Consider the following 13,547-nt stretch of genomic DNA (forward strand, 5'->3'; position numbering starts at 1 on the left):
GTGGCTGCCCAAGCCTCCTTCCACTTCTATCAATCCGACTTGCACTCCCCTGAGACTGTGAAGTCAACTTCAGCCTCTTTCATCATGTTCAGTCTATTCCTGATCAAGCTTCTAGAGCAGCATTTGTTGGCTACTGTCCTTCTTCTCTTTCTTCCTGTTCCTCTTCGTGTACTTGAGACATATCTTCGACGATGGAGGCTTGCACATGCTCGGGGCTGTCAAGAAGCTACAAGCAAAGTGGCTGTCAAAGATCCAATTATTGGTTTTGATTTCCTCTACAAGATCTTGTTTGGAAAGTCCCCTGAACGATATCTCGACAGCACCTGGCAAGCCTTCAAGGAGATGGGTACCACTTACATCGAGAAGCGGTGGTCTTGGCAATGCGTCTACACTTGCGATCCCCAGAACATCAAACATATCCTTGCCACTGCATATAATGACTTTGATCTTCCCGAGTTTCGAACTTCAGTCATTGGCCATATCTTTGGCCAAGGCATCTTCGTTCTATCAGGCCATCCTTGGAAGCAGGCCCGGGCTGTTCTGAGACAAAGTTTCAGGAAAGACAATCCCGCTCCTTTTCTAGACACTCTCGAACGAAACTTCCAATCCTTCCTCCAGCACGTCCCTACCGATGGCTCTGAAGTTGACCTCCAGCCTCTTTTCCTAGCTCTGACCATGGATGTCTCGACGGAATTTCTCATGGGACACTCGACCAATATGCTCGTCCAAAACGCAGATCACACTCGGGAACAGCAGTTTGTCGATGATTACATGGTCTGCTCCGAACAGATCATCCAACAAATGCAGCTTGGTCCGCTCCACTCCCTCAAATTCAACTTTGCAGCTAAGAGGGCGAGGAAGAGGGTATACGAGTATCTCGACGCTTTCATTCAAGAGTCCCTGAATAAGTCCGAGGATGGCTCAGGCAGCAGTTTCCTGACAGAGATGATGGGTGTAGCCAATGACAGGACGGGACTCAGTCATCATATCCTCCACATCCTGCTTGCAAGCCGGGACACTACGTCAGGTCTTCTCGGTAATCTATTCTTCTTCCTAGCCAAGAAGCCTGAGATATATGCAAAGCTCCGAGGCGAGGTTCTGAGTGTTGCTGGCCAAGAGCCCCCTACTACAAGTCAACTCAAAGACATGACATACCTAAAATGGTGCGTCAACGAATGTAAGCCCACCCTTCCGCCGCTCAGCCCTAAAACGTTTCTCACATCCCAATAGCGTTGAGGCTGCATCCTGTCATCCCCACCAACGCCCGCGTCGCGGTGCGAGACACCACCATCCCCCGGGGCGGCGGCATCGACGGGAACTCACCACTCTTCGTCCCCAAAGGAACAGCCATGTTCTACAACGTATACGCCATGCATCGTAACGAAGATGTCTTTGGGCCCAAGGCCGAAGAGTTTGTCCCTGAGAGGTGGAAGGATCTGAGACCTGGCTGGGGATATTTGCCCTTCAACGGCGGTGCGCGCGCGTGTATTGGTCGTAAGTCTTGGGAGGATCTGGGCCGTGCAGCGCTAACTTGAATTGTAGAACAGTACGCTCTTCTAGAAACGCACTACGTGGTGGCAAGGATGGCGCAGGCTTATAGTGAGATCGAGTCGAGGGATGACGAGGAGTGGATGGAGTTATATGCTTTAGCGTTGTGTTCGAAGAACGGCTGCCGAGTGGTAGCCAAGAGGTAAAAGTTGCGTGTATGTTGCTGTTTGATTTTTATGTGTTTGACGAGCTTCGGACGAAATATCTGGCAGTTAATGGGGGAAAGTCAAAGTTGCTATTGCTATGATGGCGCTATAATATGGGATGGGTGCCGAGTAACGGGTCAATGCGCTGGCGTAAACGATGCGAGATATCAGAGGGGAGTAAATTTTCTACTCTATGGCTATCTCTTCATGGAAAGGAGTCCTTTACAAATAAATCTAGAGCTTTCGACTGTCTAGAAATGGGACCTGGTAGACCCAGTATCAAACTTGATATATTATTACTCACCAATTTATCCTTCACCTGTGATGCCTCTCTGTCAGCTGCATATAGAGACTGAATGTTGGCCATTGGAGAGCATTCATAAATGCTTTGTTCGGACTCTTGGCCTCGAGTCATCCAGAAACGCATTCAGCTTGACCAAGTCTCGCCATCCCACTACCGCAATAATACAGGACGGGCCAGACTCTCCTCGTCTTGTAGATGAAGCACGGTTGCAAAATCCTCCGTCTTATGACCTCGTTTCGTTCAATGCCCAGTCTCCGGCACAAACATGTCATCCCAACATATCCAATAACCTTAAAACTTCATATTGAACCCTCGTGTCATCATCAGCGGGAACCGGAAGCCATCCGAAGTCTGCCCGTCTGCGCAACAATGTGACCGCCCGAGACTACAAGGCGTGCCCCTAGCAAAGAACCATCTGGCACAGTTGTTTCAGCCCATCTCTCCGGGGCACATGTTCTCCGAAAGCCGTCAGTCAGGGGCAATCAAGGTGGGGACTGTGCGACATACTCGGTCGAGGGGGGTGTACGACCTCGAGCTGACCGTGGTTACTAAGCCCCAGAGTTCCGAAAATAGGCGTCTTACGATGGCGGGGGTCTGGTAGGCCCTGTTGGAGCAGAGGAAAACCATAGGGGGCTTATCGGCTGGAAAGGTGCTGTCAAGGGAGCTGAGTAAGGGGCTGGTAGACGTGAGCGTCACTTGTCAGTAAAGAAGTTGCAAATGAATCATGTTTCTCTTGGAAGAGTACGCCAGTACAATGGCAGACTTGTAAATCATAGATCATAGCGCCGTAGATAATCGTCCACTGCTCAGTCTGCTGAGCCCCATACCAAATATACTCCTTGATCCTAAGCCGCCCCGGTTGGCGTCCACCTTGGTATACCCAGTTGAAAAACCCCAATGAACGCCAGACCCAGATCGTTGGAAAACGTCAAATATGTGTCAAAGACCGAAGAACAGGGGTTTCCAGTGGCTTTCCAACCCCCTTGCTGATCAGGGCTTCGAGTTCCGACCTAACCGTGCTGTTGACGAACGCCCTGTCTTTAAACAATCAAAAAGTCCATATGTAGATCCCTCAACGTCTGCACCCAGCTCGTCATCGGCATTCCCTCAGCTTGAACGCTCCATAACATCTGCAGGGCGTCTCTCGCTGCATACAAGAACCCCCAAGGAGACTCAAGCATAAGCTTCTTGATCTGAACGGTAACCCAGTCCTTCATCTCCGGTGTCCTGGCACACGCACCAAACACAAACGTAACCCATGTCGTAGCCTTGATGTTCGTATCGTCGTCGGGAATAGTGCTCAGCACTTGGTGTAATTCGGCAAATATCGTGTCCGCGAGATCGTCACCGACCCAGGCTCCCACGGTGGGTATCGCGTGGAGGATGTAGAGACAGATGGCGAGCCGATGAGATGTTGCGACTCTAAATCGACTTAACACGGGGTCTTGTTCGGTAGAGGGGATGGTGTTGAGGTCGATATCTTGCGCCCACGGTATAACGTCAAAGTTCCTAGCACGGTCTAGTAATGCTGCTCCAGCGGCAGTGACCATGTCAGCCGAGACCACATCGTCCGGCTTTGTGTTGGATAGTCGAGCTGCTATCAGCATAATCTCGAGGAGTTGCGGCGGGCAACAGTAGTAGCTATTCGTGGTTTTGCCTAGTATCTGTAGCGCTTGACATGATTCAAAATATGAGTGTGAGCCCGAATCTGTTGGTCGAAATGTTGACTCCAGAATGTAATATCTGGCAAATGTTAGCATTAGGAGGTGCGTCGGGTATAAAGATCACGCACATGAAGCAATCAGATACGATGTAGTCCCTCAAACTCTCATCCACATCGGAAACAGGCCCTAGCAACTTCATGATCTTGCCAGCGCCATCAAAGTGAGCCTTCCAGTTATGTTTACCAGACTCTATCAGCTCTACATTGATCAGGAAGAGAATCGCCGCCAGGACAATGTCACCCCCGATAGACTCAATACTCTGCAGGGCAGACGGCAACATGCGCAATACCTGATGCTTAGCCTCCAGAGCATCCATGAGCAGATTTCTCGGGCCAAGACCTCTTTCTAGCGAGTCCGAGGACAGCCACGGGCGAGAGCGGTTGTACATGTGCGTTGCCGAGGCGGCGATGATGACCTGACGTAGCAGAGGGTGGGCCTGAGTGAATTTGAGTAGATTTCGAAAGGGGTTGTCGGGCACGTCGTAGGCTACAAAATCTCGACTGAGCCGCGCATCAACTGGTCATGCTTGTCAGCCATGTCTCTCTTGTTTCTCTAACCAATGAATTCTTGTGAAGCTTACAATAAGCGAGATACTGCCTGTGGTTGCTCGTAATGTCTTGGTACAAGGGATCGACGAGCACCCACGGAGTCGACGTTTCCGATGCCAGGGGATGGTTCTGGTTGTGGATGGTAGTACAGACGAGTTGTGTGTCACCACTCGCTAGGGGGGTCGCAGCATCATCTTCATCGTCGTTCTCATCGTCGACGTTGTTATCGATGTCATTGAACAGGTCTATTTCCGATTCAGACTCGGCTTCGGACGTTTCCGTGACCTCGTCGACTTGAGAAAGGCCCGGGGCAATAAAGGCGGGTGAAGATGAAGGAACGGATGGCGAAGCGACGGATGAGGCGGAAGAAGTAGATGCAGGTGAATTTGAAGAGAGGGAAGAAACAGAAGACAATGACGCTCTTGAGCGGGCAGTAGAAGGACGTGCCGGGGAGTACAAGGCAGCGCTGGACTGCTGACCAGCCAGTCTTCCCCTTGAAGCAACAGCACCCGTCCACTGAAAGATCTGAGAATAGCCCAGGCACTCAACGCCTTTTGCGTCGCACTTTGCGCAGTGGGGGAGTTGACGATCACAGCGAAGTCTTCGACGTCGACAGTTATGACAAGGCTTGTCGGCAACAGGTCCAGAAGGTACTTTTTTCCCCTTCTTTTTACTTCCTGGAGCCATGGGGTACTCCGAGCATATACTTAGGGAAAAAGAAAGCCAGTCAGTCGGTCAGTCAGTCAACAGTGCAGGTAGGAATGAAAGGCCAGGACAAGGGTTCAGCCGATCAACGTATAAGAGTGAGGCAGACTTCCGCTTCTGGGAGTGCGGCGTAGAAGGAAGAGCCACAATTACACATCAAGGTTAAATCGAATGATGATTGCAGGCAATTGCGTTCTGTAGTAGGCAATATTTGGAAAGAATCTCTTATTGTACAGTCTAAGTTTCTACCTCTTGCTCAACGATCCTCGCGTCTCACCTATGTATGGCCGGACCCGGGCGGGGATTGCGACTAGACCGGATATGGCAGTTATTTTGCAACTTTTCGACCATCTCCCCAACTCGTCAGACTCCATCTCTTGACACTGCCGCATGCCGGTAATCTCTTGAGATCTAGAATACTACCTGATAATCTAGAAATACAGATAAGACAAGATCTGGCCATGGCCTGCCAGGGCGGAAGTTACCTTTTTCAATGGATCATTCCGACTCCTCGGAAATAACCGCCACTTGATGACCAACTGCAGTCAGCCAGTGACAAAGACTATTTATTCCCGGATAACCTCACGTAAAAGTTTCGTTGAGTTTTGCTCGTTGACTCATCCGGTTCGGCGAACTTGCAACGAAAACAGATTACGCTGGCTCTCGCAGTAAAGGGGTATTGAGTTGCCCGATAACAACTGCTGAAATTCTCTCCTCTGTCCTGACAAGAGCCAATGGTTCGTTTTCACATGTAATGAAATGTCGTGTCGAGAGAGGATGGAGTTCGATCGAATGTAACGTTGGAGCGAACTCGCGCTTGTCGACATACCCCTATTCGTAATGTGCAGCTCGGTGCTTGGCAATTGTCGGTCGATTTCTTCGGTCTTGTAGTGTGATCTTTATGGCATCAACGACCAGTGTCGAGGTGCTCGGGGCAAAGGATTCCTGACTCGCTCGGTTCGTTGGTTGCGGCTGTCGAATATCTTCTGTCTCTCGGATCATACGACGGGGGAAGGTCTGCAACGGGGTAGGTAGCTCTTGGACATGATGCTATGCTATTAGCAGAGAAGAATGTAAGAAGGGCACCATTCACTTGCACACGGATATCGCGTCCATCGTCTGGTTGCGCAGAGCACGAGCCGAGACGAACACGTCTTTGGAGGGAAAGCTGTTCAGAATTCCCCAAAGAATTTCCGCCATGTCTACCGATAGTGAAAGTGGTTGTTCGTTACCTTGTCTTTCAATAAGCAACTGCGTTGTTGTGCTGTTCGGTCCGAAAATATTGAGCAGTGTCAGTGCAATGGGCCAGATTTATTTTCCCACGCAATGATGCAGCATGGACACTCGCAAATACCAAAGCAACCAGCCTTCCAAAATTCTTGCCCCTCCGGACCTGTAATATTCCAACCCCAAAATACACAGTCCAGTAAATTCCAAAGGGCCAGCACGATTGGGCGTCAATAACCAAGGGTAGTGCTCTTTCGGGGCCTCCCCACGCTACCACTGCAGCAACAACAGAGTACGTCACAGTAAGTCTCGCGGCCGCAGTTGACGCTTATCTTGTCAATCACATAGTGCTTTCCACTGTAGTGGTAGCAAGAACCAAGTGCAAGCACCGCTGTCTATCGTAAGGCTTGGAGACCTGTAACCGTTTGACCACTCCCGCCCAGGACTTGCCCGAATCCCACTACGTCGACAGCCTCACGCCTGGCTGCAAGAGCACAAGGACAAACCGAAGACCCCCCGTACCTTCTATTGCATCCTGGGCTGACTGGCACACGTCATGCAAGGCGCCTGACCCCTGGGATACACCACAGTCATGCTGATCAAGGTAGCAGCGCTCCAAACGAATCGACACAGCTTCTTGCTCTCCATCAGCAAACCTGAAGCGTCAAGACGTGCTCCTTCCTCCTCTTCCGGATTTTCCGCGACTATAAACCCCCCCCCCCCTCCTCGACGCTCCTTTTTCATCATCGTCCTCCTCCTCACACACAAACATTACGAAGCATGGAGTCCTTCAGCATGTCAGGCCTGCCTACTGTTCAGTTGTCAGCATCGCGAAGCCATCCAACCTCCTCGAAGCAGCTCCCTCTGGCTCCGTATTCATACGATCGAAGGACGCAGGGGATCCGACCCTCGAGCCACTCTCCCGACGATGCTTCCAGTTCTCCTCGAATTCCATCCTCCCAGCTAACACCACATCACGCAAACAAAGCTCCTCGAGCGTCTTGCGTTGCCTGACCTCAAGTTGTGCTCTCCGTGGTAAGACTCATTGACCCCTGAGTCTGTCCGCCAAGTCGAGCGGGCTGTAGCTGTAATACCAAGGAGCTGACGAACCATCTCCTGGCTCCTCAACTCTATCTAGGAGCCAAATTAAACGCAAAGATCATGTATTGTGACCGCCATTGTAGTAGCGTCGGCCAGAGACTTCCAGCTGTAGTCCCCTACCAAAACGCCAATCACCAAGATCTAAGGACTCTGAGCACATGCAATCAACTTCAAGGCTGGCCTAGACCTTGACAGCGAAGACTCCTTGATACCATCGAAGTTTACCGCCAGTAAAGCTAACGACAAGAATCACAGTAGGAAGTGTCCAGATATTAGCTTTCCTTTCTGCCGCCAGCGCTCAAGCTTGACTACGATACCGCCCTTCGACCGCACTCCCGCCCAAGACCCCTGAAACCGCATTCTGTCTTGGACAGAGAGAGCTATACCAATTCGAAGCTCCGAGCAGTTATCATTGATGTTGAGCTTGCTATTTGTCCCTCGATGCTCATCGTCCCGGAGGCGCTGCCCACGAACCCCTGAATTCACAAACCGCGACAGGCATGCCGACAAAGCCTCGAGGCAAGCTTGAGACGCCGTACACGATCCATCCGACCCAATGCTCTCAATGCTGCCCTAGTGCTCGGTCACTACCTGCAGAGTTGCTGTAAGTATGCACCAGAACCCCTGAAGCACCAAACTGCGGCGGACAGACTGACAAAATCTGCAGGCAAGCCCATTACCCCATCGCCGCAACCTATATTTGATCTAATATCCACTGGAGAAGAGGAGAGCGTACGGCCGCCGCCGCGCTAGAAACTAAATATCGATTTCACGAGAGCCCTCGAAGCACCAAACTGCGGCGGAACAAGATCTACAGGTAAACCCATTACCCCATTGTTATAACCTACAATCGATCTAGTTTTCACTTAAGAAGACGAGAGCGTACGGCCGCCGCTGCATTAGAAGCTAAATGTACGATTTCGTGAGAGTCCCTGAAGCGCCCAACTTCAGCGGTCATCCTGGGAGTTGCAGGACAGAAGACAAGCGCTCCATACAACCATCAGTCTACTCAGCATCCTTCAGACATCATACTTGTGCTCGACCGCCGCCCCGTGAAAGGTCGCTCCAGTTCCTCTGATCTCCAACCTCCTGGTTAGCTTTCTGGCACACACCAAACGACTGCAGATCTGCCAGTCGTTCCAACTCGATTGTGTCTATCAGGGGCTGTGCAATTATCACCAGGTTCACCAAGTAAGGTCCTGCGAAGGCACCCCAGAAGCTACAGAGCCCTGACTAATCAAATGATAGGGCCCAAAGACAAGTTCAGGACCACGGGCATCCCGAACCGACCTTGCTCCACGATTGCCACCCAGATGCACGTAAACGACATGCCTTTAAGCTCCAAGATCTACTCCTGATGGTAGCCTCGAGACTGGTCGAGTTACAGGACCTCAAGAAAAGCTCGAAACCCTAATCGCCCCAGTCAAGTTAAACTTTACGAACTGTTGCATGAGGCTGCCACAGCAACGAATCACCACGACGCGAGACCCCCAATCTGGTACCAACAACAGAAGCTTATGTTACCGTTGCGAAACCTTATCGTTCTTGCAAAACACCGTGACAGCGATATACTTCGCACTTGCACCACGAAAGGGGTTTACATGACAAACTCGCCACGGCGGTGGTAACCATTGGTTATGAGGGACAAGTAAGTTTTAATGAAGGAGAACTTTGATCTTCAGTCGATGCTTAAAAACGGGAGCCAACAAACTTCGCATATTGTGGAAAGTTTACAGACGACACTCTTGATTCACTGATGAGCATGTTTTGCGTACTACCACTGGCCAAGTCTTTGGTCTCTGCATTAATTGAACTTTGATCAGAACCATGATCACAATTCTTGAGCTGTGTACCGTAGCATTATGAGTCACCTCAGTTGGTACAACGAGGGTATCTCTGGCCCGGAGGCTATTACACTACAGCAAAGGATCTTTGTTGCCAGTATGGACTTGCCAGCGAACAGATGCGCTACGCAGCCAGCCATCATGGTCAAGTAGAAGCAGAATAGTCACAAATAAGAAGGCACTTCAAGTGTAAATGCAATATTCAGTGTATTAGCATCGATGCCCTTCATTGCATTCCCCATGTCCTGATGAATATTCCGTAATCCGTAGTCGTACCAGTGCCGTAGCAATAAAAACTGCTGGTAACGTTGTTTCCCCGAGATAAAACCACAAATAAACACATAGCAACTCCAAAATAACCATCAATACGCAATCCCTTGCCGATCCCTTCATGTCATTAAAATCCATGGGTCTTTCATTAGACACCTATGGTATACATTATGAAGTCCACCGTTGTGCTCCCTATTCCATATGCTCCCAAAATGTTCATTCTCAGCTAATCTCCGCGAGTGGGGTCCCTGGATGGAATAAGTATGAAGAAGAGGCAACAGACACGACGAGACTTACTTCAACCTGGATATCTTCCAGCGGACGAATCTCTAGTGGGCTCTGGGCCATATATAAATTGGTGTCTCTGTCGATATCTTGAAGTGAATGGAGTCCTTAGTCAAGTGTTGTTCCCCAAAGGGGTTCGTTTCCGTTAGAAATGGACAACGCTTCGACGCTGTATCTCTTCAGCTTGTCGAGACCATCGTACATCTGCCGGTTACGCTGGGCCACCTTGAAGGCAAACCACTTCTCGCGGAGGTCCATGTTGTATCTGAACGTGATGGCAATATGCTTGTAGAGCTTGGTCATGCCAGTATCCCGGACCGCAGCGTGCTCGCGCTGCTCCCTGACCCTAAGGCCCTCTTCTCTGTCAAGGTAGTATCTTTTGACGATGACATTCATTGCTTCCACAATGTAGTTTGCTACCAGAAGGGTCGAGCGCACTTGGCTGTGGGAGAGGGTTTTCTCCCTCCCCATTTCCAAGAATCGCTCGCGGCTCTCCTTCATCTTTTCCACGATTTCGTTGATGTCTCTCTCCATACTGATACGACTGTTGTACCTAGTTGGTATAATAACTACCTGTTCCGGGTTTTCAAGGTCAAACCGCAGAAGGTCATTCGTATCAAACATTGCCGCTGTCAACGGGTAGTGAGGGTTCATGTGGTAGGTACGACCCATCTTGAAGGTAAGAAAATGTAACGTCTGGAGGATTATTCTAGGATAGGAACAAAGTACTCGATCGAGTAAAGAAATGTGAAGATGATAGGGTCTGGTTTGTTCTTGTGTATGTTTGTTATTGCGTGCGGAGTGAGCAGCTGAGGCGGCAGAAAAGATGGACGAAGAATGAAAAAAAGATGAGAGAGAGGATTCAAGAACTGCGGCCTTTATAGACGAGGAACATAGAGTTTAGTAGAGTTTGACAAGATTTGAGATCGTCAAGGGGAAAGCTTACGAACTCTCTTGATATGCTCGCAGAGGAACCATGCGTTGTGTTTTGGAAGTTATTTTGAAGTGGAGAGGGGTAAATTTCTCTGGACTTTTTTTCAGGCACCCGCCGCCCTGCAGGTTGCATAAGTTTTATTGCTCGAACCATGGTAATGATTTTGCCTGGCAGTGCAAGTGCTTCAACAGTGCTATGCTTGTGTGCCGAGTAGGGCAACTGATGTCTGCCACAACGAGGGAACTCGAACGAAAATGCTGGTTTTAGTGACGTATATCTTCAGTCTCTTGTCTGAGCAGGGCCAGAAGAAGATGTTTCATGTAGATGGAGAAGATATCTTGATATGTTCCTACGTGCAGCCAAGAGTGACACTCGCACTCCCTTTTATACCCCAGGACTCAACGCCCAACCCCACGATCTACAATATCCTTGCACCACTTGTGGCACTATATGAATACTAGATAGGTAGGCAATGTTTATTTATCACGATTGAGTGCAAAGCATGATTGGCGATGTAGGAAGCTGACATGGTATGTTTCTGATATATCAGGTCATGCAGCTCTTGGCACGATCCATGCCCAATTCCGCCGGGTTAAAGGGTCCTCATGTGGATCGAAGCACCCTAAAATCAGTAAATCACGGTGCATAGTTTATGATCTTTAGGATGAGTCTTAGGTAAATTCATAAAATCTTTGAGCAGGTGGTGGCGGCCCGGCCGAGCTATTGTGGCTCTGATGCCGCTTGGAGGGACCCATCGATTCGGTGACGCCTAGCAACACCAACAGAGCCGCAGCCGGGGCACAACAAGCCCACCCGAGCACATCAGATAATCTCGATCGAGAGCAAAGTGCAACCGAATTCAAGGCATCGAAGATAATTCCATCACAAACAACCTCCGACCTTTTCATCCTTTGAGTGCAAAATACCACAATTGTACCTCGGTCACATAATATACCCTCACCTTCTGTTTCCTCTCCCTCTACTACACATCAGCCTCTTCTTCATCTCCTTTTCTTTTGGACTGGGACGATTTCCTTTTATCTCTTCTTCAACTTCTTCAACCATTTCTCTTCACTCGTAAAACGCTTCGTACCCTTTACGATCCTTGGTCCCTCATCAGGTCTCGTTGAATCACTCACGCCGTCTTGACTTTTAGGGTATAAATTCCACCATTCGATCCTTTCTCTTCTTCTCCTTTTCCTTCCCACAGCCTCATCAATCATACATACTTTGACGAGCCAAAACTTCAGCAGCCACAAGCTTACATTACTTCATCCAGGTCTGACATCTCACAATCACCTATCATTCACCACCCTCACCACGACCATGTCGCCACGATCAGAGTCAGTGACTGAAGATACGACTGATCATGTCGAGGCACCCCCCTCGAAGAAAGCCAGGGTCAAGAAGCCAGGGATTTCCAAAGATGACACCAAGGCTATTCGTGAGAGACAAGAAGCCGCCATTGCTCAAATTCTTCCCGACACCAAGAACCATCCTGTCCTGTATAGAGGTGTCGTTCAGCAGATCGAGCGAAACAATCTTCGAAATGGTTGGGTAAAAACTCAGCTCAATAGTACCTTCCAGCATTGGAACAAAGTCTCTCCCTCGACTGCTCGACCTGACTTGGAGTGGTTACTTGCTGCACTGGCAGTTCATGCATCCTTCGAGCCATTGAATCTCAAGTTCGTGGATGAGGTTAAAAAGCGCGGCCTTAAGGAATGGGCGGGGAAACAGCTGAAGAAAAAGGATCCCCTTTCTTCATCTCCTGTTCCGGCTGAACCAAAGACGCCCCAGCAAGCGCCTCAGATTAAGACTGAGCCTGGAATTGACTCTCGCAGACTGCAGACAACTCCTGGGGGAGCAAGACCTGGGCAGGGGAACAGCAACGTTCTTCCATCGATCGAAACTGGTACCGGCGGTACCCTGAAACGAACTGCTCCCGTACACCCAGCCCAACCTGCGAACAAACGAGCAAGTGTGTTCACAAACCAGGCGTTTTTTCCTGCTGGAGTAAGCAGCTACGCAGGATCACCAGTCGCGCCTCAAAGAATCGTCCTTCGAGACACAGGGACGCAGACAGAAGACAATTTCTCTTTGGGGAATGTCGTTGGGCCGATGCTCAAAGCAACCGAAGCCATGACTGGGAGTAAGGAAAAGCTTGATGAGCACACTCTTGCGCTGAAGGAGCACAACCGGGTCTTGGAGGAACACAACAGGCTACTCTCTCAACTTCTGGCAAGGGTTCCAGGTGCCCAGATGCGACCTGTTAACAGCATGTCCCATCACCAATTCCAGCCTCAAGCTCAGGAGATGGTTCCGCTGCAGCAAGTCAATCATCAGCCGCGCACCTACTTCTACCACCCTGGGCGAGAGTCTGGCAACAGTGGACAGATCTTTAGATTCGATTAAGGACTCAATCGCAAGGCGGGATACGGAAAGGAATGGAAATCATTTGGATGATGGGATGGCGAAAGGATGGGATTCTTTTGGGAGTTAGGTTCAAGACCAAGGGGAAATCTTGCTTAGATGAATTGAGATTGGAATCGTGGGCAGGAATTAGGATGGGAGAAAACGACAAAAAGCTGGGCGTTGAGGACACTGGGATTAATCATAGCTAAACTAATACTTGCTACATACCAAATTGTACAAATTTGCTTTACTTAGGCTCAGTAATACCGATTGTAACTGACTGGGAAAAATGATGTGGATATTCTTGACATAAGGATATTCTAGCAATAGCCTCGCCGGACAGTCGGAGATGAAATCAACCATTGACATGACAAATAGCCTTCACGTGTAAGACGGAACCAACAACAGGAGAGATGAAAGCACCACGAATAAACTTTTACATAAAGCAGTGGAAATGCCTCTTTAGCCGCTTTCCTAACTTTACCGAGCATCCCATGGC

At 49.7% G+C, this 13,547-nt stretch overlaps 4 protein-coding genes across 4 annotated transcripts; 2 read left to right on the plus strand and 2 right to left on the minus strand.

Annotated features, from left to right (window-relative positions):
• Window positions 1-84: 84 nt before the first annotated feature.
• On the plus strand, window positions 85-1,600 carry FSUBG_1124 (n-alkane-inducible cytochrome P450; the record flags this gene model as incomplete). Its single annotated transcript, XM_036675901.1, has 3 exons — window positions 85-1,177; window positions 1,231-1,494; window positions 1,548-1,600. 3 exons carry the CDS (start codon window positions 85-87, stop codon window positions 1,598-1,600), a joined length of 1,410 nt encoding a protein of 469 aa, XP_036543292.1.
• A 1,438-nt stretch (window positions 1,601-3,038) lies between these two features.
• On the minus strand, window positions 3,039-4,957 carry FSUBG_1125 (acriflavine sensitivity control ACR-2; the record flags this gene model as incomplete). Its single annotated transcript, XM_036675912.1, has 3 exons — window positions 3,039-3,741; window positions 3,791-4,238; window positions 4,303-4,957. The coding sequence occupies 3 exons, from the start codon at window positions 4,955-4,957 to the stop codon at window positions 3,039-3,041; spliced, it is 1,806 nt and encodes a 601-aa protein (XP_036543293.1).
• Window positions 4,958-9,810: 4,853 nt separating this feature from the next.
• FSUBG_1126 (uncharacterized protein) lies at window positions 9,811-10,374 on the minus strand (the record flags this gene model as incomplete). The annotated part of the gene is made up of 1 exon (XM_036675923.1): window positions 9,811-10,374. One exon carries the CDS (start codon window positions 10,372-10,374, stop codon window positions 9,811-9,813), a length of 564 nt encoding a protein of 187 aa, XP_036543294.1.
• A 1,588-nt stretch (window positions 10,375-11,962) lies between these two features.
• Window positions 11,963-13,048, plus strand: FSUBG_1127 (uncharacterized protein; the record flags this gene model as incomplete). The annotated part of the gene is made up of 1 exon (XM_036675934.1): window positions 11,963-13,048. One exon carries the CDS (start codon window positions 11,963-11,965, stop codon window positions 13,046-13,048), a length of 1,086 nt encoding a protein of 361 aa, XP_036543295.1.
• Between the last annotated feature and the right edge of the window lie 499 nt (window positions 13,049-13,547).

The sequence above is a fragment of the Fusarium subglutinans genome (genome assembly GCF_013396075.1).
Source record: "Fusarium subglutinans strain NRRL 66333 chromosome Unknown NRRL66333_c0000005, whole genome shotgun sequence".
Classification (NCBI taxonomy): Eukaryota; Fungi; Ascomycota; class Sordariomycetes; order Hypocreales; family Nectriaceae; genus Fusarium; species Fusarium subglutinans.